The 25536-nt window shown below is 33.9% G+C and overlaps 3 protein-coding genes across 3 annotated transcripts; 1 reads left to right on the top strand and 2 right to left on the bottom strand.

The window, feature by feature from the left end:
• Positions 1-1168: 1168 nt before the first annotated feature.
• LOC131958259 (tripartite motif-containing protein 2) lies at positions 1169-6740 on the bottom strand. The gene is made up of 4 exons (XM_059323179.1): positions 6644-6740; positions 4241-5296; positions 3268-3394; positions 1169-1250 (listed from the first exon to the last, which is right to left on the bottom strand). Exons 2-3 carry the CDS (start codon positions 5267-5269, stop codon positions 3293-3295), a joined length of 1131 nt encoding a protein of 376 aa, XP_059179162.1. The 5' UTR covers positions 5270-5296; positions 6644-6740; the 3' UTR covers positions 1169-1250; positions 3268-3292.
• Positions 6741-11740: 5000 nt separating this feature from the next.
• On the bottom strand, positions 11741-13794 carry LOC131958252 (polyprenol reductase). The gene is made up of 5 exons (XM_059323171.1): positions 13463-13794; positions 13050-13204; positions 12696-12902; positions 12447-12563; positions 11741-12128 (listed from the first exon to the last, which is right to left on the bottom strand). The coding sequence occupies exons 1-5, from the start codon at positions 13687-13689 to the stop codon at positions 11872-11874; spliced, it is 963 nt and encodes a 320-aa protein (XP_059179154.1). The 5' UTR covers positions 13690-13794; the 3' UTR covers positions 11741-11871.
• Positions 13795-17469: 3675 nt separating this feature from the next.
• LOC131958251 (uncharacterized) lies at positions 17470-23119 on the top strand. The gene is made up of 5 exons (XM_059323169.1): positions 17470-17556; positions 19713-19865; positions 20162-20243; positions 20537-20721; positions 21803-23119. The coding sequence occupies exons 1-5, from the start codon at positions 17491-17493 to the stop codon at positions 21890-21892; spliced, it is 576 nt and encodes a 191-aa protein (XP_059179152.1). The 5' UTR covers positions 17470-17490; the 3' UTR covers positions 21893-23119.
• The last annotated feature ends 2417 nt before the right edge of the window (positions 23120-25536 follow it).

The raw sequence follows: 25536 nt of genomic DNA on the forward strand, positions 1-25536 counted from the left end.
ACTGTACATATACGACATTATACGACATCTACAACAAGAAAGTCAGGACTAGAGTTCATCAGGTCACTAACTGTCTACTACAGACATCTAAAAGGACGTCTTCATGGGTCCGCATACAATAGGGTATCTCTTTAGGTCGTGGGCTAATTCTCGACCGCCATCTCCAGTCAGCTCATGACAAATGCCAGGCGACCGTACCCTACACAAAGGGGAGGTGTGTGACACTGTTTTTTGTATAGAATTACGGCCTGTCCCAGTTCAGTGGGTGATAACTCACTAACATCACCATGGTCTCAGTTATAACAATCAAACAACGTCGGCATTCGACCATTTAGTTTTTCCCCAGTTGAATTCAGCAACCATTTTTTTAAAGTTTACAAACTAATTAAGTTTTATTAAGATAACAATGACATTGCTGAAGCGCGGGGCCCCTTCAAGCGCGGGGCCTATGGCGACCGCCCCGTTCGCCACCCCCTAACGCCGGCACTGTAAAAAGTTATGCGTTATTAATAAATATTAGAGCAGGAAACTATACATGGATAATGTAAAACGTATTTTGGAAATCTCTTTATTTTAATCACACTTTTTGAGTTTTAAATAATTATGAGTTGGAACGCGGAACTATAAATACATCTGTAAAATATATTTCGGGAATCTCAAAGTTTATATTATAGTTATACACAACAAAGGGAACTCGAGACGGTATACACACTTGTATCACATAACACAGGTATTTTGGTATCATGTCCAGTGTCCCGGAACTTTAATATCAGGCTGACGCATTTTCAAATCATGTTTATTTATATTTTAGATTAATATTATTCATGCTATACAAATATACACAAAACATAATACATTTCTTAGACACATAGACATGAATAAGAAAATATACATTATGAAAAATAAATAATCTTTGCTTTCATAATTTAAAACAAGTCATATAAAAAGGGTCTTATGAAAGGTCAAAATTTTAAAAAAAATCATCAAATATGCACTCTAATCTTCAAATGATGGTAAAAAAGATAAGCTACTTAGTTCATTTTATGAAATTAAAATTCAAATTTGTTTTGTTTCCAGGTTATCGTGAATTTAGCATGGTACGTTTACACGTGTCTGGCCACATTTGAAGCTCTCCGCGACGATCGTGTCATTTACATCTCAAGACTGCCTGGTTGTCATTCCAAATCATAATGTTATGAGTGGATTGGATGAAGCTTTTAAATCATTTAATTTATACCCTTGGTGTATTTCTGAATTGAGGAAGGATAGGCAAAAAATGTGTACTGTTAATACTAACATTTAATCACAATGCATCAGCTAACAATAGTATTTCAAATATAATAAATACTTCGAGTTGTTGAGCGGTGGTAAAAATACATTTAAAACAAACACGCGCACTCGCTTTCTATAAAGAACACTCCATAGAGAAAAAAAAGTGTTTTGAAATACATGTAAAAACCTAAATGTTTTATTTTTTAAATCCACTATACTTCTTTTTAGATTCAAGTTTGAGTAATCTGCTAGCAAATAAAAGATTATCCCACTAAAATACAAACTCAATTTGATATCAATCAGAAGGGGGTGAATGACTAATTCGAATCGTGTATATGAAAATTAGGCACCAACATTGAAATAAATTGAAAATACTTTTAAAAAAGAAGTCAGCGAAGAAAAGTAATACAACTAAAACTTGGCAAATGAAGTCAATTTCCCATGCATTTTAGTATCTTACTATTCATTGGTTCACTAAGATAACTCTTTTTTTTATTACAAGCTTTTATTTAACTCACTTCCTCTGTCGTCAGTCGTCAGTCGTCAGTCGTCAGTCTAGACGGAAACGCAGGAGTGAAAATTCGGACAGTTCTACTTGACCGACACGATTCACAGTTGGCACGTGGGTCAAGACATGAAGACAATGCAATCTGAAACTAAATTTGACTTAATTGGATGCCTAATTGATTTTTTATGAATTAATTAAAATTTGGACCGAATTAGTAGGCATGTCTAGCCAACCACACCACACGCGTCATCAATAGCTGCGCCATCACGACCACGTAATGGCTGCGTTCAAAAACCATTGCGCGCCCACTGAACGTGATATTCAGTAGGCGCGCAATGGTTTTTAGTCATGTAACTCTATTGTAGATAAAACATGTAAAGTACTGAAAAAAAAATTCATAAAAAACGTTTTAATAACAAGCTTTTATGTAATGATGCACTAAAAAGTAGAAAATAAATTATAGACTACTATTTAAATAACTATAAAGAAAAGCGTGGGTCACTTTAGTATCTATTGGATACCTTTACTAATGTTAAGGAAGACACCCACGCTTTTCTTTATAGTTATTTAAATAGTAGTCTATAATTTATTTTCTACTTTTTAGTGCATCATTACATAAAAGCTTGTTATTAAAACGTTTTTTATGAATTTTTTTTTACCAGTAAAAAAAAACTACATTAAGATAACAAACCAGAAATACAACGTTGTTTCCCTTTGTTTGCTAGTTGGTCAAGTAAACAAGCTTAATTAGATCGATGATAATCTTTTGCTAAAAAAGTCATAGTAATTCTAAGCTAGATTAAGAGATATTGAAATTATTATAACGGGAAAAAAAGGTTGTATTGTTCATATTTTTTTATGAATTTCATTAGGAAAAAATGTAAAACATCTATTTTCATATTGAAACCGTCCATAAAAACAACGTAGAATATTGCGTATTACTACTTCATGGTAAGAAATAGTGTTCTGTAACTGTGTATTCGTGTAGGCTTATATACATTGTATTTTTTTCTTATTTAACTTTAATAGGCTTTGTTTAAACAATTTCAGCTATTTAGCAATACAATTATTATTGTAGCGTGAATCAGGATTGTTATAAAGAGTCTCTAGAAGATTTGTAATTTTTAAAGTATTTTTATAGGATGTTTTTCATAATGATGTATTAAAATTTAAACTATCTTTAATTTATTTAAAAAAACCTATGAAAAGTAAGACTATTTGTTGTTTCTTCAAAATATTTTTCGTCGTTTATGATTCAACGAACATTCAAATGTAAACGAAAGCTACTTTTTTTTCTCTCTTTAAAATGTCAATAATATATCTTATTTAGGATGTATATTATAACAGTAAACTCGCCTATATAATTTTAAAAAGATAAGCAAATTCCAAAATTTAAAAATAAAATAACATAAAAAAACTGATAAACAAACCAGCATACAATGATACAATCAACTCTTCGCCATTTTGTGAACAGTACGATCTCCCACCTGTTCAGTTTAAACAATAGATCAGCTATAGTTTATAAGTTGCATACAGTAGATGAAAATGTTTTTTCTTTCTGTTGTGTTTCTTCTTGCGATCATCTTTGTTCTCCTCAATGGTTTCATCTTCACTCTGCATGAGAGTAAAATATTTGAGCTTAAAAACTCATGCAGATATTTTTTTACAAAATTCACTTGAAACTCTCTGTGAAAAATACATTTTTTCTCTTTGAAATATTATTTAAGTCTTGTTAGGGGTCATTTATATATAATGTGTCATTCCTATGGGTTATCCATAATGGCGTCACGCTTTTTTTGACGATCGTGAACTCTACTTCACTTGCCACAATGGGCCGTCAAGTTCAAAAAGGGAACTTGACTTAACTGTCTCGTGAACCAGCACTGAAAGCTGGGTAGAATGTATCGCTGCACGTATGTTCCAACACCATCCAGAAGCGTAGCGAGGGTAGGGGGTGCGGACCGCACCGGGTGACACCATGAAGTGCCGCCTCCGGTAACACCCGACCTAGCGACGCCACTGACACTATCTTGTACATGGGTCAGATAAAGCAAAGTCGTCTATTATTTGACTTAGATTACCTTTGCCTGCCCTGACTCGAGTCATTCATAGGAGTTGAACTCAGTGTTTCTTCCAGACTTTTTCCTCCGGGGGGGGGGGGCAACTTGATAATTTTCCGGTAGGGGCGGACACTACTAAAAGTATTTGTTTACTATATAAATTCCATCTCGTTCGGGGGGGGGGGGGGGGCGGTAGACTTTCTTCGGGGGGAGAAGGGGGAGCCCCACCCAAAGAGATGCCTGGAAGAAACTCTGGTTGGACTGAATAACTTGTATAGGAATCGAGGAAGTAATCGAACTTGAAACATTCGGGTTTCAACAAAGTTAACCGTATGTGGCTACCGGTATACATTACCTTTAAATGATATAAAACTACACGTGTTTAAAAACAACAACTCACTTGAGTGTGTTCTACTTGGACTGGTTCAGCAATGTTCAGATTGTGCAAGGTCGTAGCCTCCACATCGGGCTTGTTTACAAAAACACCAAGCTGTCCCACGAACTTCACCACCTCCTCCATATTTGTAGCCCTGAACTCACAGGTCCTGATGACTTCCGGTTTATGCGGGACAGCGGCCATCTTGCTCCAGAACTCCCTTTGCTCTCTGTAACTTTCAAACATTTTCAACACGTCAGAGTTCTTCCTATACGTCTTGAAACTCTCGTGGTGAACGCGAAGTTGAGAGTGAGCTTGAAAAAGCTCTGCTCGCTTCGCTTCCAGCTTCTTGCGGTTTTCATTGTACAAACTAGATACCTGGTTTACTAGAGTCGTTTTCCTTTCGTCTAAAATTGTATGATATCGATCAAAAGTACTGCTGATTTCAGATTTTAAACTTGCTTCCATACCATTCATCATAAACATCGTGTTCCGGAATTCAGTTGCCCATGAATTTAATTTATCAATTGTGCTTGGGTTTAGCTTTTCCAGAGCGTCAAAATGAGGGTTATACTCCTTCATCGTCTCCGACACGTCTCTAACTCTATGCCCTTCTGTTTCCTTGTGATCCAGCACAGTACAGTCTCTACACACCGGCACTTGGCAACATTCACAGAAAAAATACAACGACTGCGTCGGGTGTTTGGGACACTGGTCCACTTTCACAACCGAAGCTTCGGCAATCAGATCCATCAGCTGGATAGCCCTGTGGTCAGTGGGCAGCTCTTTGACTGATGATTTTATCTTACAAACCTTCCTGCAATTTGGACACACGATGGTGTTTTCACATTTAGCAGCCTTGGTCGCCTTTCTACACATCATGCGGGCGAGGCAGTGCTTACAGAAGATGTGGTTACAAGGGAGGGTCTTGGGTTCCCGTTCGCTTTGGTCGAACTTTTCACTGCAGATGGAACAAGAAAGGATCTCTTCCTCCACCGTGTCAATAAACTTGTCTTTTGAGCAACGGGTGTCTGTAGTTTTGATTCCAGCCATAGTTAATTTTATTTTGTTTTTAATTTTCTAAAAGGCAAATGAAAGAGTAATTTTGTAAATAAAAACGTTTATCTAAAATTTAACAACCTGTCATAAATTGCTTAAAAAGAAAAGCAGATATTTGATAAACAGATTATGAAAATTGTTTGAATTAAACACCATACGATTGATGTCTTTGATATTTAGCTTTTCAGTCAAAATAAAATTAGGTATATTTGAAATCTATATATTTGGTTAGTGATTGGTAAACCCTAGCAAACAGCCAACTAGTATCACTAGTCAGGCATCAAAGTGTGACCCGCAAATAAAGACAACCAAGAAACACCTGGCTACGGGACAATGAAGCTGAAACTACACATTGAGAAAATGGCACAGGACAGAGGACCCTGGAGTCCTTTAGTTGGCGGCTCATACCCCAGCAGGACAGAGGACTCTGGAGATCTTTGGTTGGCGGCCCATACCCCAGCAGGACAGAGGACTCTGGAGATCTTTGGTTGGCGGCCCATACCCCAGCAGGACAGAAGGCTTTGGAGATCTTTGGTTGGCGGCCTATACCCCAGCAGGACAGAGGACTCTGGAGATCTTTGGTTGGCGGCCCATACCACAGCAGGACAGAGGGCTTTGGAGATCTTTGGTTGGCGGCCTATACCCCAGCAAGGGTAAAGGCAGTGTTAAGGATGAGTTGTTGTAAAGTACAGACACACACATACAAGATTATACAACCCTCCAAATATTTATCAACTATCACATTTTATTTTTACTAGATACGACAAATGAGGTAGGCTACAGCATAATGTGACGTTGATGATCAAAGTATCCAATACTTATGTGATATTCATCTTTTTCTTAGGTAACTGTGGACCGAGTTGGGGATAGTAAAGGCCTTCTACCACCTCTATGAGTAACTACAGTACAAATAAATTTCTTAGTAGTTAAATAACAACAATTTTACAATAAAAACAACGCATGAATGTGTTCTCTGTAGGAGGCTCTTATACACTTCCGGGTGGGGGATCTTGAAGGTTCAGAGGAGAGGCACCGATTAAAGTTAATATTTTGTATATATATATATATATATATATATATATATATATATATATATATATATATATATATATATATATATATATATATATATAAAATATATATCGATTTTTTAAATACAGAAAACCTTCAACTGGATAACGGTGAGAATGTAAACAGCCTGAAATGTTCCAAACAGTTTGAGTTACGGCCCTTGTTAAACCACTTCAATAAATATTTGATCAGCGAGTCGACTCATATAATTCAGAAATAAGCATAAGAATTTAATTTTTTTTAGACTTAGCCTATAGAATCTGTTCTCGACTGACAATAAATAAATACATTCCTCACCTGGGTGTTGATTTTGAGCAGGTATTTGAATGTGTGTTGATATCTCGCTCTGCTTACGTTTATTAATCCCGCGGAAGAGAACTATGGCACAATAAAAATCTAGCACGTAACAACAGATGGTCATGTGCTGTTATTGATTGATAAACACATCACGATGGTCGTTTAAATAACTATAACCTGTAGTATCTGAGGGTTAACGGAGGTTGTTCATAGAAGCCATCAGTTAATTATATTGTACAGTTCAGCAGTAGCGGGGTATGAGTGGGACAAAAAACAGTGGTGTTGACACATTTGTGGACCAAGAAAACAAATTATGTATATGTGTATATATATATATATATATATATATATATATATATATATATATATATATATATATATATATATATGTATGTATGTATGTATATACATAGTTATCATGGAACAGCACCTGGTTTCTTAATGCATTAAATTATATTTTTGTTTAACTGTAAAGTAGCTAGGGGAGGGTGGGTGGGGCTAATTTTAAGCTGAAGAATCGAATTATACACTGTCAAAGCTTCGTAAAATAAACGACTACAAGGCTTTACACAATGATTTAACAACTTTATGACACCGAAATAGGATAGAAACTGGTAAGAAACGCCACACACCTGCCCAACTGTGGGTGGAGGGGGGGGGGGCTTTTTCACAGACAAGAATAACTATATAAAGAAATACGGGGGGGGGGGACGCAAAATTGATAGTCCGCCACGGGCGTCGGATTAGGTCGCTACGCCTCTGAATGCAAGCAACCTTACTATTAGTAGATTCGATTATGTTGCTTGGTACACGGCTGCATTAGTGGAAAAAAATAGTATGCAGTTAAATCAAAATTATAACAAAAGAGGAAAAGATTACAAAAAGTAAGAAAACCTTATTGCTTTTTAAATAGGGACTAATCAAGGGAGCGAACTGTAGAATCTTTATTAAAAAGTGTTGAAAGCAGTCGAATTAATTAAGAACAAAATATACTCTACTGTACATTTAGCCTGTAGTTTCTTTTCTCTCATTTGTCACTTAGATTTTCTGTTTAAGATGTACATTACTTAGTGTAAAATAGGTGTATTATAAAATTATGGAAATTATTTTTAATATAAAACCTTAGCATAAAGCAGATGAATTTAGCTTTTTAAATAATATAAAACTTTAGAGTCTACTCTTCTGATCTTAAAAAATTGCTCGATCAATAACTTTGTCCATTTCTACCTAATTTCAGGATATTTTTATCTAAAACAACTATTGCAAGAATGGAGAATGTTAATGTGTGTCGTGACATGGTGTACCAATATCATGTTACCCGTAAAGCAATATGCAAATTGTAACAGGTGTACAAATATGTACTTGTCACAATAGAGTAAACAGGAACAACTTATTTATAACATGCAATTCTGAATTGCTATTTACTTACTATTACAATGCATCATCTATTTTGCGGAAGCCATCTAGTAAATAATTAAATAATTGCTTTAAATTTTCAAATATTTTCACTAAAACGAGGTCCACGGGTATTTAAACACAAAATTGAATGTTTAACATGTAAAGCAAATAGGAAAAAAAGAGTTCATACTTAAATTTAAATGGTCGAAAATGTGCTGGAATACAAAACAATAGCAAAATGCGTGTTTTACTTTATAAAAACCTGGTCAAATATAATGTGAACCCTTCAACTTGGGGGTCGTCCATAAATGACGTCACACTTGTAGGGGGGGGTAGGGGGTTCCGTAATTTTGTGACGGTGTGTGATGAGAGGAAGGGGGGGGGGGTTTAGATGGTCACTTTTATCATTATAAAAAAGCAATGTTAGAAAACGAGTTTTAGCCGTTATTTCGCGTTTTAGAAAACGGTTTTAATAAATTGTAATAGGAATTGATCAAAATACTCGATGTTGACAGAGTTCTGACAAGATTTTGGAAAAATATCGATGTTTTAAGAAAAATTCAACAGCAATTTTGAGGGGGGGGGGGGGGGGTTGTAGGCTGAGGTGTGACGTCTGGCTTTTTGTGACGACGTGTGACGGAGGGGAGGTAAAAATCGTCCAAAAAAGCGTGACGTCATTTATGGATGACTCCTTGTGGGACACAACTCAATGCACATAAGGGTTGACCGATCGAAAGCGCAATCGACAACAAAAACCCACCGAAAAAAAATACACCTAAGTGTAGCCGAAACTTAAACAAATAAAAAAAAAAAACAAATGGACCCAAAAGCCAGCATTAGATAGATCCAACTATTGAATCCACTTTAAAAAAAAAAAAAACAAGTTCAACCGAAAATAAGATCGAAATAAAAGAGGAAAAACACACTACTAAATATGGAAAGGCGATAGAAAAGCAGTGTCAAACAGCAGATTCACATTTATCATTTTCAGACAGAAGAACACCTTGCTATGCTTAGTAACAAAAAAGTTTTGAGACTATCAAAAACATAAATTCTCACTAAGTTTTTGTCGTCGATGTAGTGCCTATAGTAAAGTTCCCATCTCTGACCCAATATGGCACACGAAACAGAGTTCATGTTTCTTGACCTCGGCATATGAAGGGATGTTGAGTCAGGTATGCCTACCCGTCAGAGCTGGTGTATAGAACGCTAATGTTTAATTAATGAAAAGAGTTAAAACATCTGCTCCGGTTCAGGAGATTCATATTTCCGTTATTCTATAACTGAAGTCAAGGTCGAAATTGTAACAGTTCCTGCATCCAAACGCATCTACAACCACACAAATCGGCAATCATTCAAGTCTAACAGATAAAAGATTTTAAACATTTGTAATGATTGCAGACTTTGTGAAAGTATGAAAAATGCACCCCCCCCCCAATTAACCCACCATCGACCACTTTGTTTTCTCTAATAAGATCTGGTATTCCGAGCAACATGAAAAATATGTTGTGACACTACGCTTACACTGTAAATACTGCAGAAATTGCCTACATTTGAAAACAATGAGATAATTCTACATTTCTTCTGCAAAAAACAGAAGTGCACTATGTAAGCCTGCTGGTTGATCCTTATCTCTGAATAATTTTTCCCACGAACAGTAAAACAACCCATTAATCCCATCTAGAAGTGTATACATTAGTATACAACAAGCAAACAAACACAGGGGATCGCCATCACTAAACAACTTTACACAAGGAAATTTACAATGTTATAAAATCTGACGTCATTTGTGACGATGTTGGGGGATGAAAGGCAGTGTTTCTTCCCGACTTTTTTCTCCGGGGGGGGGCACTTGAAATTTTCTGGAAGGCGGACTAAAATTTCTGGATGGGGGATTAAAAATATATATTATCTATATTAATTCTATTCCGTTGGGGGGGGGCAATGCCTGGAATAAACTCTGGAGGAAGGTGGCATAAAAAAGCTTGATTTAAGTGCGTGTTGCCTTCAGTTTCCATTGCAAAAAAAAAAAAAAAATTTCTAACAGTTAAGACTATCGAATGGACAAACAAGAGACTCAAACCAGAATACGCCAAAATGTAACATCTTGTAGTTTAGGCTACTTGAATAGGATATTGAAAATAGGCGTGGTGGGTGGAGGTGTGTGAAATGTTAGCTTAACCTTAGGATTTTTTTGTGTAGTTTATGTCTCAGATTATGGCTACTTCCCTATGTGGTCCATTACATTACAACTACCTGTCACTTATAAATAGAGATCACTGTTGTATAACTGCTGCACCTTTCAAAATAAATTTGAATAGAATATTAATATTATTGTATCAGAAGTTCAGAAAAAGTAAGTTTCAGCTTATAGTTTAAGCTACTTTTAATCAGTGAATTTTCAAAAATAAATTATAAAAGAATCAAAATAAAATGCTTTGGAACTTGTATATAAGACAAACACATTTTATATATATATATATATATATATATATATATATATATATATATATATATATATATATATATATATCCATATATATATATCCCTGTTAAGTTAATAAAAGAAAAAAAATTCCCTGAATCTAGATATTAATTTATTCTATGCACAAATCAAAATAGGAAAAAAAAAGGTATAATTGTATGTTGATATTTCTCTTCACCAAATATGTTTCCATAATGTTATTCTGAGTGAAATGGAATTGGAAGAAATGGAATGTAGGCCTAATTTTTTTGTCTACATATTGGGCTAAACTTATATAGATATATTATGTATAATTTGAAAGCACTAATCATTGTCTACACAGTGTTATTTTGTTTAAACTAATTTAAAATAAAAGAAATATACTCTTGTTGAATTAAATAAAATGAGCCACAAAGCTTGAAAATGGTTAAGTTTTATCATCTATATTTAATGAATATCTATGTGGAATCTAATCAATATTCTGAAATCAAGCTAAATATCATAAACCAACAATTTTATTATTTAATGAGTTTAAGAAGAAAAAATGAAAAATAAAATTATGTGAAACTCTCATCTCATCTCCAATTCACCCCCCCCCCCCCCTCCAAACGTTAACTTCATAAGATAAACTAAGAAGTCAGATTTTCAACAAATAGACCTATGTAAGGTAAATGTGAAAGCAAAACATTTTTAAAACCATGGCACAGTACATCATAACAAATTATTTAGCTGCTTTAAATATTTAAAAAAATGTGTATAATTATTTAGATACTTCTTTGCATAGTTGGACACATAATTACATTTGTAATAGAATAGACACAGTAGATAATAGGTTCAAAAGGTAACAAAAAAAGCACCCATTTCTTACACAAACATACCTGGATAATTTTAAATAAATTCAGCAATCAGTCTTAATTTATTACCTATACATTAATATATGAAACATACTTCAATTTTTAAAAGTTTAAATTATTTTAAATATGAGTAACAGAACATAAACTGCCTTTTTGTGAAAATTGTTAATAAAATGAATTGAAGATGAAGATCTTTGTTTAAAAGCACATTTTTAGTGCTTTTTAAATAATAAAAAATCTAATGTGATTATCTTACAAACTTACATTAAAAAACATTAACGGTGAGACGATAGGAAAATATGTTGTACTTTGAAAGACAGCATGCTGAAAATTGTTTGGTAAAGACTGCTCTGAAAAATCATTAGAGCAATCTAGTAAACTTTTTGAATTGCTTATAATTATAGTACTTCCAAAAAAATGCTGAAAGACCAGGTATATTTTGAGTGAACTAATTGTAAAAAATATTGTAAAAATATTGTGACTTTCAAACAAAATTCTTTAAATCAACAATATCACCAGACATATGGAATTAAAGCTTTCCTTTGAGCTGGATAGTTAGGGTAAGTTTCCTTATACCATTTATGGGCATTCCAACTGGCAACAACTTGATTGGTCACTACAAATAATGCCACACTAAATAAATAGGTGTTGTTGAATCTAAAAACCAAACAATGAGTCAGGTAGATCACTATCTCACACAAGAAGTGTGGGCTTGTCACAATGTCAAACAGATGACCATGGGGAATGAAATGACCAGATGGCTGTTTATCTGAAAAAAATCATTATCATTAATTGTTTTAAATAAACATGTTAATTATATTTTTGAAATAAAACCAATTCGTAACAGGTAACTTACACCAAAATATTACACCTCCTCCCCCTTTTCACTTCAACAACCCAAAAATTATATAATATATTTAAAAAAAAGAATCAAATAATCAAATTGTATGGTTTTAATGTGAAAATTCAATAGAACTGATTAGCCTGAAAGTTGTGGATTCTAAAATGAAATACCTCAATCAAGTGGAAGCGTTTATGATTTATTAGAACAATAACTGACAATGACAATGTTTAATTAAAATACTACCTTTCTGATCTAGACGTAATGCAGCAAATGTCAACATAGACTTGTGTTGAAAATGTGAAGACCAGCAGAATATTGCAATAGCTAAAATGTAACGGACAGTCTCTAAAACATTGGGAGCTAAAAAAAAGAAAGAACCAAATATATGAACAAACACTTTTCTAAAAACAACAAGCGATATCAACAAGTGATAAGTAAAATAACTCCATTAAGCTATTACAGTATTCAAAATTTTTAAAATGGGTTTCTCACTAGAAAAATTGAGTTTTTCTACAGGAACAGATGCAACAAGTCCAAAGCCAAAAGAGCAGTACAGGAAAATTCCATAGAAGTAGTGAATGAAGCTAATAGTGCTTTTGGAAAAAGAGCTGACATAAAAACATTCATATAATCTCCTGCTTATCTGTATCCATTCAAAAATGAACACCATAACCATAGGTAGAGCACAGTCTTCAAATTCTGTTGATATAGTTAAATATATAATTTATTTTATAATGTGGTTTTAAAAGGTTAAAAAAACATTTTACAATATCTTATTCATTAAACATCTCAATCCAAAAATCATATTTAATTCAAATCAGTGAATTATTATGGTAAGAAACGAACCTCTATCATGATTACTTGTAATGCCCAGCCAAATTATCCAGTATTGTAGATGTTTGAGCAATTGGCCACTTGAACAATTGAGCAAATAAAGTGCCAGCATGATGAATGATATAGAGTGCATAATTATTCCACTTACATAAAAATGCTTAAACCAGCTGAAAAGAAAAAAGTTCACCATGTCATTATGCACATGAAAAATTAAGTACTTTACAATCGATTTTTTTAGCTTAAGAATTTTTTGTGTGGTTAATCATAATCTGATTTAGAATAGATTCTAGACTAGATCTAGATCTATAATAGAAATTTCAAAACAGAAACTAAACTCAGCAGTATGACTCCTCTAAGAACTCTAAGATCTTTTTAGTATATATATATAGTACATTCTAATTATTATACTAATATTTGTAGTCTACCTTTTAGGTATGGATACCAGTCCATAAAATAATCCCTTTTGAGAAAAAATCCCATCGTTTTCTTGAAGAAGAAACCGGTTTTTGAATTTTCCAAATAAGAAAAATTTGTTAAGGGTTTTTTCAAACTTGTTTAAATTACTTTTTAAAGTTAACAGCATATGGGTACAAATTATAGCAATAGAAGAAAAAATCCAAAAAATGGATAAAATATTTATTCCTGAAATCATTTTTATGAACTCTACTTAAATTAAACGTTCAATGGGGTCTAGACTAATTAATTTTATTAATATTAATATTGTATTAGTTCGACATTCACATTTATTGCTAGCCTAGCAGACTCTGTACTGCACTATTATAATGCCAGATAAATAGTTCAATGCGTTCGCCGAATAAAAAAAAAACGTTATCAACTGAATTTGTGATTATTATTTGCTGCACTATAGTAGACATTGATAAAGGACGTGTTTTTTTTTAAAATACAGGCTTATTACTCTGTGATGTAGGCCTACTCTAGGTAATTTTTACACATAAAGCAAGGGCTATATTTTTCATTCTGAAAGTAGCGTATATCCAGTGTTTCTTCCAGACTTTTTTCTCCGGGGGGGGGGGGGGGGGGGGGCGACACTGTTAAAAGTATATATTTTCTATATAAATTTCATTTCGTTCGAAGGGGGTGGGGGGGTGAGGGTAGACTTTCTTCGGGGGGGGGGAGGCTAGTGACTATGTATAAACATGTCCGTTGTATTAAAAATTCTAACTCATTGTTTACATAATTACAACAATAAGGGTAAAACAGAACACTCAATTGCCATTTCATTTCTAAACCAGCACCCCGTGGTCACTTCAGTGAGTTCGCTCTGTCGTAGGCCCATTATTTGTAAGATAATATACTTTCAGATATATACTTTCAGTTTTCATTTCTCACCGGTAGATTTAGGCCATGTGATATTTGTTCAATTAGTTTTATTTTCTGTATGAAACGATTTCTCTAAAAACCAATCCGGTGAAAGTAATCAGGATTGAAGTTTTTGAACACGCCCTTCAACTTGATTTAGAAGAAAGGAGAAGAAGAAAAAAAAAAAGGGGGGGGGGGTGTCGTTTTTTTAAAAAATTCGCTTTTAAACAATCCATGTAGAGAAAAACTAGCCTACTAAATACGTCTAATAGCCCACGATCTCGAGTCTATTTATTTTTTACATCTTCTCTTTAAGTCAAAATAAGCTTTTACATTATTGTTTTTTTTTTTTACTTCCGAAGCCCACTATGGTGTGATTGGAGAAGCTCCTATAAGAGATGCTTTATCATCAGATCGATCCGTAATTACTAATTAGTCACACACACAGTGTGACTACAGGCTACAACCCTCAATGACTTCACGTATAACGAAAATAAGCGCGTTTAAATTTATTTTTAAGAAATATAAAATCTATGCAAAATTAAGCTATTTTCTTATAGAGTCCTTTCATATGACGTCACGTCCGTTCGTGATACCTACGCCCGCCGCCACAGTGGTGTACACAAGACGTAAACACAATCAGCTGTTCGCCAGCGCTGGACGTGTTCACCAGCGCTGGACGCGTTCACTGTATGTAAAGAACCGCACCCGCGGAAAAGGAAAAATACGTTAAAAAACTTGAACTCTTAGGAATTGAAGATCCTTATACTGTTATTGACAGTTTCGTATAAATAAATATGTGGACAAAATTTCTAAATAAAAATACTGTTAGTAATACTGTTTGCGTTTAGAGTTAAAGTAGCCGAATCTGATCAAATGCAGTTCTCGATACTTTGTTTCATGTAAGGACAGTAAAATAATAAACTTCATTTTAATTATAAAAGATAACTATTAATAAAACAAATATGCTCGACCTTCACAAATACTAATAGTAAAAGACAAAGTCAAAAGTAATAGGCTAATAAGAATAATAAGATCTAATAGTAGGCCTAATACCTGGCTCCGCTGGGTAGACATAGAATCTAGAATCTACTTCTTTACTTAAATTTAATTACTTTAGATCTACATTCGATTCAAAATACACCCATAATAAATCAAAAGTAGTCATAATAGGCCTAATAAAGCATTTAATTGTCTCTAAGATCTAAAATCTCGCTCTATTATCTAATCATTTTTTAGCAAACGAAATTTTCTGAAATTGAAATAGATTATATGACTAGACTTAGATCTAGAATCTGCTACTTAAATTAAATTGTAAAAACTTTATACAAGCATGTAGTTGATATTATTGTAGTAGAAGGCTTTAATAAATTACTAAGGCCTACCTACTTTGTTGTCTTTTTACAGCAATATGTATCTGATACTGGACTGAGTTTAATTAAATTCAAATTCATATCTAGTAATTGGTCTACTAAGTTTTTGTAGCCTAGTAGTACAATCTAGATCATACCAGCCAACAACAAATAACCACATTATTATTATTTGGTTAATGATTAGGCTAAATTTTTTTTTAAATCCACTGTTTATAAAAGAAACAAATCAAGCTAGAAACATTATAAGTGAGATGGTTTAGAATAATAACAATGGACCCAGTCTACAATTGATACAATTGCAGGTCTACATAGGGCCTACAGTCTAGTAGTTTACAGTAGGCACCTAGTGTGTAGCTAGTATACTAGTGTGTAGCTGTCCAGAGTTAAGATTCTTAATGCCTTAATGCTTTCCCCTGATAAGCCGTGTGTGCTATAAATGACATAACATGACACCGAGGTGAGAAGTGTTGAGGGGAGAGCAGTGGGACTTTCCCCTTCGTTCTCCCTGCTGGGCCCTGAGGGTCAAAATTATATCAGAAATACTATCTCTGTGGGGCTGGGTATCACGGAGGTGAGACATTTTCAGGGGAGGGCAGGGCAGACTCCTCTTTGGTTTTATTGTGGGCTAGATACAGGTGGGGGCAGCCATCATGAGGGTTGAACGTCAGTATTAATGTGTCTGATTACTTCCCTGCTGGATTATAAGGGTCTTAAATTGTATAACATGCTACCCAGATTGGTTATTACCCATGGATTATATTAGCCGTTGTAGTGTGGGTTTTGTAGGAGTTAAGTGGTCTCACGTTTGCTACAGTAGATAACCTCTAATATATTACTGCATTTGATCAGCTTCGTCTACTTAAACTCTAAACGCAAACGGTATTACTAACAGTATTTTTATTTAGAAATTTCGGCCACATATTTATATTATCCACGAAACTGTCAATAACTGTATAAGGATCTTCAATTCCTAAGAGTTCAAGTTTTTTAACATATTTTTCCTTTTCCGCGGGTGCGGTTCTTTACATACAGTGAACGCGTCCAGCGCTGGTGAACACGTCCAGCGCTGGCGAACAGCTGATTGTGTTTACGTCTGATGTACACCACTGTGGCGGCGGGCGTAGGTATCACGTGATTTAGGTCACGTGTTTGCAAGGACTCTATACCCCATCTCTCGCGATAAGCAGAGTTTCTTACAGGCATCTCTTCCCCCCCCCCCCAAAAAAAAAGTCTAAAACGCCCCCACGAACGAAATGGAATTTATATAGTAAATCACCCGAAAAATGTAGTCCGCCCCCTCCTCCCCCCCCCCCCCACCTAGAAAAAAAGTCTGGAAGAAACACTGGCGATGCTGGAAAACAGTTCTTGAATAATATAAGAATGCCTGCTAGCATTATAGAAGTATTAGATTGTATGAAAGACACTTAAGCATTAGTTAACGAAGAAATAAAATTAAAGCCACACATTATTGGACATAATAATATTAATAATTTACGATACCTTACCATTTATTATTTGTAAAGTAATATCGATGGCCTATTATTTTTATTTAAAAAAATTAAGAGAATTTTAGAGCATCTAGATCTAGAATCTAGACTGATATATATTATATTCTATATCATAAATATCAACAAAATAAAATCAGCGTTTTAGTTTATAGTTTGTAAAAGTAATCTTGAAATATCAAAATATATTATTTCGTAATAAAGTTATAGTTTTTTAAATAACTATATCCAAAAACAAGTGATATCAAGCAGTCAATGCGTTTCGAAGATCAACAAACAGGCAGGTGGCAGCACGTCCAAAATCAGAAATACTCTGCCATGGTGAGTCCAAATTAGATGATTATTTTAATATTATGTAGAATCTCCACATATGCACATGTAGATCTAGTAAGATAAAAAGTAATAAAGTTGTATGCCGGTTCGTAAATAATTTAGATTCTATTCACTTAATTTTTTAAAGTCGACATCCGAATCAAAATAAAAAGCGTCACTTAACGACGACAGGATTTGTGATCCATACTGACTACTGACTGACTGACTGAGTGAATAGTGAATACTCAGTCATTGGGATCAGTGGGATGTCTTACTTCAGAAACTTGATCTAGAGACTAACTCTAGTCTAGAAACTCTAGATCTACTTTAAAATTTAAAATGACTTTAAAAAACTGTAGGTAGGCCCTGCCTAATGTCTTCTTAGTTTTTTTAGTCTTAGTATTAAAATAATTGGTAATCTATCGTTTTGGGTACGTAAAATCGCCCGCGGCTATTAATGTGCGAAAAGGTTACCTCATTGTCAAGGCTGTAATAGAAGTATTTAGTATATTGTGATATGTTTGTGTCAAATATTATAGATAAATGATTAAATGAATAATAAACCTAAATCAATGGCTAAATATATCAATATAGGCCCGAAATTAACTTTAAACAGCAGTGTCTGCAAGCAAGATTTGCTATATATATAATATATAAACAGCAGCCATTTGTAAAATAGAGTGACTTCCGCCTGAATCTTGCGCTATAAGTCTATAAAAATAAAACTTTAACAAGATGGCTGCTATAGTAAATGAGCATGGTTGCATCTGTTGGAAACATCGCTGGTATTCATTTATTACTGAAAAGTTTTAATTCAATTGTTTAGAACCAGGTACATAAATGAAACAAGGAAACATTTTTGTATTTTTCAAAACATAAATCCTCCTCAAAATGTGAAGTAATTATTAAAATGTAAGGAGTCACCTGTTTTTCACATTACTAGTCGCGGGCGATTTTACGTACCTAAAACGATAGATTACCAAATAATTAAATTAATACTAATCTGATACGTAAATACTAATTATTCACTGACTTAACTTAATAAACTTCAAAATATTAATATTGGCCTAATCTTAAAATTTAAATTTTTTTTTTAAATAGGCCTAGGCCCAGTAAATAGTGTCTTTAGAGTACTCTAGACTCTAGACCTAGTTAGCTTAGTCTACTAGTCACTAGATCTATCTAGGTAGTGTACAGTAAAATTCCATTGTAGCGTGATTTACTCCCCTCTTAACGTTCACCTCCAGTTGAGCGTATTTTATTATAATCACAACTGAAACACACAAAAATGTTAGGAAAACACCAGGCCTATTTATTTATGAATTTTTGTTTTAGTTTTTGATAATCTACTTTTGTCAAAATTTAGGCCTAAGAAAAATCCATATTTAATGGGCACTATTTAGATCTCAATTCTAGATTTAGCTTTTTTTTACTCTTGAAAATATGTTCATGTCAGTTAATATTTCATGCCAACGGGTACAGTACAAAGCTCATAATTTCAAAGCGGTTAAAGTTTCTCGCACGCATGATCCTATAAACTTATATGAACTCACAATGACCCCAAAACTGACATCACTTAACTATAAGTAATTTCAAATAGCTATGACATATGCTGATAATTAAAGTGAATGTGAACCCTTGATTGTGATCACACACTATTTAATTGGAACTGTAGGCCTAATGTTTTTTAAAATATTTTTTACATGTGCTAATTAAAACACACATTACAAAAAAACAATAAGCAGATCTAGATCTAATCCTAGATCAGTGTTTTCTTAAAGTTTTTGTGTGCTTTGGTTCTTTTTTTATTTAACATCAGAACTAGATTCTTGGTCATTTGCAAAAGGCCTGTATCTCGTTTAATAGAAGATACCATGAATACATAATATAGGCTACATCTGGTAAACCAAGCAATAAAATCATGTACACACAATCATGTCTTCCTCCTTAGTACTGCAAATTATAATATTCCATGTATGTTTTTGTTATTTCTCTCTCTTCAGCTTCTATTAATTTTGAGACATCTATTTGCAACATGCCTCTGTTTTTAATTAATTAGAAATTTAACTCATGTTATTAAAACATCTCTTAAATTTTTTTAAAGGATACACATTTTTTTTTTTTTTCATGTTCCTGTTTCATTGCTATTTTGTTTCTTTAAACAGTCCAATTTCAAGAAAACAACCTTAGCTGGCGGTGGCCGCAAAAAAACAGGCCCAAAGCCTGAACTAACAGAGGAACAAAAGCAAGAGATCAGAGAAGCATTTGATCTCTTTGATGCAGATGGCTCAGGAACAATTGATGCAAAAGAACTTAAGGTGAATTTTTCATGATATTAAATAGAGGAAATGCCTCTGTCACAAATTGCTTAATGGTTTGATTTAAGTTATTTACATAAGCTTTTAAGAATTAATATTTCAGAAATGTTTAGCAAAATAGCTCTGAAGAATTAAAGCAATTATTCAATAATATGAGTATAAACTAATTAATTGAGACACAATTTTACTTTTTCACATGCTTAAAATTAGGAAATTTCTCATGAAAGAGCTATATAGTCAGTAAAAGAATGTTATATTTGATCATTTATAATAGCTCTTTTTTTTTTTATTCATAGGTTGCCATGAGGGCTTTAGGCTTTGAGCCCAAAAAAGAAGAAATCAAAAAGTTAATAGCAGAAATAGATAAAGAATGTACAGGTAAGTTTTGCTTCATCTTTCCTAGATTTGGAGCAACTGGTGGTTGTAATGTTCTAGTAATTGTGATCAGATTTGGCTAAATATATAAATTGGTGAATTATTTCTGACATTAAATAAACAACAAGATTAGCCAGGTGTAATTTAAACCTTTTACTTTGATAATTAATAATGCAGCAATCTAGAAAGTATAATCAGTTGGAATTATGTCTTACTTTAAATCTTTATTGATTAATTGTAATTTATTTTTTAAGGTGTCAAAAAAATCTTGATAGCTATCCATATTTTATTTCCAGGTACAATAGACTTTAATGACTTTTTGACATTAATGACCCACAAAATGTGTGAGAAAGACTCAAGGGAAGAAATTATGAAGGCATTCCGTTTATTTGATGATGATGAAACTGGTAAAATTTCTTTCCGCAATCTCAAGAGGGTGGCAAAGGAATTAGGAGAAAACATGACAGACGAAGAGCTTCAGGTGAGAATAACCAGTTTCTATAAGAGTTTTTAGTCTACAATGATTGGAACAGTTTTGTTAGCATTATAAGGGGTCGGTGTGGTCGAGTTCGGTAAAGCTCATGGTGGCTATACCGAAAAGTCTCGAGTTCAAACCCTCGGGCAGATGAGGATCGTTAGCTGGGGACAACCACTCTTCTAGGAGAGACAATTCCAAAATCAAACAACTGCTGTAGTTTGTTCTTGGTTGGACAAAGGCTATGGAAGCAAATCCAAAAAAAAAAAGAAGGCTGAAATCGGAGCCAATTGCCTCAATGGCGCTTAACCAGTTGACACGTATTCTTAATTGTAATGGAGGTGTGGTCGAGTCGGCAAAAGCTCAATTCGAAAAAAGCCTCATGTTCAAACCCTCTGGCAGATAAGGCTCGATCCCTTCCAACACTAAAAATCAAGAACGAAGTAGAAGAAAGAAGAAGTTAGCATTATAATTAGCTAGCATAAAATTAATTATCTATCATAAAGTTTTCATATATTTAAATTATCCTTAAGCATTTTTAGCATTAAAATAAAATATTACCTGTATTTTAACTGAAAGAATCCACCAAAATATTTTGCACGAGCCGACCCGCTGCGTATCATACGCCGCTATTTAGTTGTTTTTTTTTTCTACTTTTCAATAATTTATAATTTGTGAATTCGACAGTACCAATGCTGCCATTGAAAATATTTGCTTAAAAAACACTACCCCCCCCCCCCCCCCCCATGTGAAAGCAGCCTCCTCTTAGTTACCTCCTCTAAGTTTAAAATCGTTTCAAACTAAATTATCTGCCCCTAATAGCCGTCACCAAACCCGTCTCTGTGATTGTAAAATGTAAACAGAGTGAACACCGCTCATCACATCATGTGGGGGTGGTAGTGATAGTGATAGAGAGGAAGAGAGGGGACTGCAAAGGCGCGCTTGCAGCTTGTTTTCTAACTGATCCCAGAAGAGAATTATATATATAGATTATTTATAAAACATTAAGCCTGTCTGTTAATATTTAGCTAGCTTTATTCAACATTGAATCAGCTTTTAAACTTTTTACATGTTTAACAATCATTAGGAAATGATTGATGAGGCAGACAGAGATGGTGATGGTGAGATCAACCAAGAAGAGTTTTTGAGGATCATGAAAAAAACAAGTTTATATTGATTCTGTCTCTCAGCTCTAACCTTATTTGAACTTGTAAATAAATATTTAAAAACCATGATAATATTAACACCTCCCTCCCCCACCGTTGTAAAAAAATATCTTCTGTTATTTTGTAATAGAGTGGCCTTGTTTTGAATTTTCTTTTTAAATTTATAATTCTGCTTCGGAGTATGTAGAGCATAAAAGTATCTTGAACTGCAGCTTTTGAGGTTTTATGAGAGGTGATAATGCAGAATCTCATGCAAATAGTGAATGTACAGTAGATTGTTTTAAAAACATGTTTAAAATGTTTTTTTCTTTTTAAACTGGCCACTGTAATAGAACTATCAGTTTATTATCATTAGAAGAAATACATTTTAATAAGAAAATGGCATCATACAATGTATACTTTTTAGATTTTTATCTGTGCTAGAATACTTTTATTTGAGATTCAAGAATTTCAGGATAGGTTTTTCTTAATGTTCCTTGAGTAAACAAAATTTAATACATCAATGTTTAGTGAATTCTAGAAATGTAGTTCACACATTCAAAATTTTGTCATGTGGTACATGTTTTCATCATAAAATTCAAGATAACATTCCTTATGCTCTGTTTTTATTTTTCAAAGTTGTTTTCTGGCATTCCTAAGTTTACACTAGTTTTAATAAAATAGATAACAGTATTATTTAAATGATACTTGTGCTCCAAAAATTATAAATGTGGTGTCAAATTAAGTACCTTAAGTGTGGATTTTGTTTTAGTCATATGAATATTCAGAAATTATGATTGTTAACTACTGAGAAAACAGTTTAAAAACTTAAGTTAAAAGATGATAAATTTCTATTCATTATATTTTATAACAAACAAATTTTGTAAAGAAATAAATTATTCTTGAGTTTTTTTCCCAAATGTTTTTTACTCTCATATGTTCTTTGATTAGGAACCCTGAACCAGACAAACTTATTTGTATCAATGTCTTCATTATATTAAAAAAAATGTCATACCTTTTATGATAAATGGGAGTATAATTTGTAGACATATACTTATAACATGTGTTATCAATGTTTTTTTGCAGTCAGTAAAAAGTTATTTGAACTTTGAAAGAATTGTCCAATGTTTTGTTTTGAAATGTGACTATAAATATATACCTGTCTTTGAGATGAGGGTTTGAAGCATTATTAGAAATACAATGTATGCCCTAGTGATCTAAATGTTATGAAATTAAACCTTCATTATTAAAAGTAGTTAAAACCCTGCTTGACTTAGATCTCATTGATGGATTCGTGATTTGGACTTTAGTTGTCTTGATTACATGCATTAAAATGATATGTCATTAAGGTTAAATTGTCATAGAATCGACGATAATACTGAAACAAAAAGTTTTTCTTTTCAAAATGTAATACACAAAGGGAAGTAAGTAAATTTTCATCAGTACAAAAACAAAACTTGGGTTACCTCCCCTACACTAAACCAAAGCTTTGAATTTTTTTTTCCACTACATGTGCACCCTCTGTAAACTATAATTTGTGAAGTACAAGATATTTGAAGATGTGGGTGATTGTTTTGTCAAGGTATGTAACCAGAATAGATTTCTGTATGGGAATGGGATTCGGGAGACAAAGCCACACTGATTCATCCAACCTCTCTAAACTTTGAGACAGACGTACAATAGAACTCTCCACAGCAGATGATTTTTCTCGGCGTTCATTCCCCGCTCGAAGCTAAGGTATTAGTCGGTATTACTATTCCAACATTTTTAGTATGTACATGACAAGTCATTTAAAAATAGAGGGTTCACGAATGAGACTTGGTAGTTACAAGCTTCGGTTTCTGTGAAGGGTAGTATTCCATTTATGGAAGACCCGCAAATACAAATGGCTTGATAAAGGAATTATGTTCGCGACGGAGGAAGCGGTGTTTCTTTCAGACTTAAAATTTCAGCACTTAAAATTTTCGGGGGAGTGGGGGACAGACTAAAGTACTTTTTGTGAAAAAGGGGGGGGGGGGAGACTGGTAAAAGTAAATATTTTCTGTATAAATTCTATTTCGTTCGAATGGGGTCGGGGAGGGGTGGAAATGACTGGCTAAGTTGAGGGGAAGGAATTTCATATTTATGTGTTATATTCTGTACGTAGGTTTTTATCAACGCTTTAGCGATTACCGGTGGTAATACTAGCAGTAGTATGAACTCTATTGCCGGTGTCTCAAAAACCAATAAATCGAATACAGTATTAGTTTAATGGACAAAATTTCATATATAAAGTTTAAATACTAAATCGTATAGACCGGCTTAGGTCAACTTTTGAGCGATTTCTGATAACCGGAAGTGGTATTTCACTTCACCTCCGTAAGCAGTAAGCAGAGTTTCCTCCAGGCTTCTCTATGGGGGGGGGGATTTATATAGAGATGGAATTTGTATAGAAAGCATATACTTTTACCAATGTCCGCACCCCCGCCCCCCCCCCCCCCCCCCCCGGAAAATGTAGTCTACCCCCCCTCCCTCGAAAATATCAAGTGCGCCCCCCCCCCCCCCCTCCCGGAAAAAAAGTCTGTCGGTCAGTAAGGTAGACGAAATTTCACATATCAGCATAAAATCCTAAAAAAATCATACGTAGGTTTCTTTCAAATTTTTAGCGTTTTCCGAAGCCGTCAGTGATACGTTGTTTCAATTTTTAAAATTTCAGAAATTGATAATTTTTCTCTTTATTATCATAAAGCAACACATTTTAAGAACTTTTCGCCTCTCTTTGTTTTCTTAAGCCGTCTAGTCACAAAATTTTCCGTAGCCAGAATCCCTTACAAGTGCTATCCAAATTCTTGAATATCTCGATTTGTTGTTCATTTTTAGATACTTCGTATTTATTTTACACTCCCAACCATACCTCTCCCTTTCAATTTCTCGCCCACAACTTACCATGTTATTATGTTATTTCATTTGTTTTCCAGATCTCTTTTGAAACACCTCTATCCCATTTGTTTTATTAATATTAACTCTAACAAATGCCTTATTAGGGCTGCCGTGCTCAAAGCTAAATTGCTTATTTCTCTACTTAAACAATAAATTCCTATTACTATCATTGGTGTTTGAAGTCTGCCTTACAACTATCATCCAATTCCCGCAGATCATACCCACAGAGTTAAAGTCCGTTGTATAATTAACTGAGAAAATAAAAGCAAATTTTTAACTAAAAATACCCTCCGCTAAATTCCCCAAATACCGAAGAAACTCGCGATCATACTTCAGAGGTGTGAGTTCATCTTGCCAGAGCTTAAAAATAGTATCATCGGCCAACAGGGGATTTCCAGTTTCGAACTGTTAACGTACAGCCTACGTCGTACATCAACTTGATCCGGGCACTAATGCTATTACGACCCTTGTTTACAAATATTTTTGTTCAAACTCATCCCATGAATGCGGTAGTAGTCGAGTTTCATACTGCGAGTATCCGGACCACACTCAGCCATGGGCAACGTCATCTCTGCCTGGCCTGTGGGGAAATCGAGGTCTAGGGTCGGATCGATACTAACTCGGTTAGATGAGACTGCTCCAACGATTGAACTGAAGCTGGGGAAATGCGTGCTGGCTAGCATGGCTGAAAAAGTGCACTCACTGGAACTTTCCAAAAGAACACTTTGGTGTTATTTTTATTTTTTTCATGCTCCAT

Source organism: Physella acuta, unplaced genomic scaffold, assembly GCF_028476545.2.
Source record: "Physella acuta isolate Inbredline_101_S28 unplaced genomic scaffold, ASM2847654v3 ptg001306l, whole genome shotgun sequence".
Classification (NCBI taxonomy): domain Eukaryota; kingdom Metazoa; phylum Mollusca; class Gastropoda; family Physidae; genus Physella; species Physella acuta.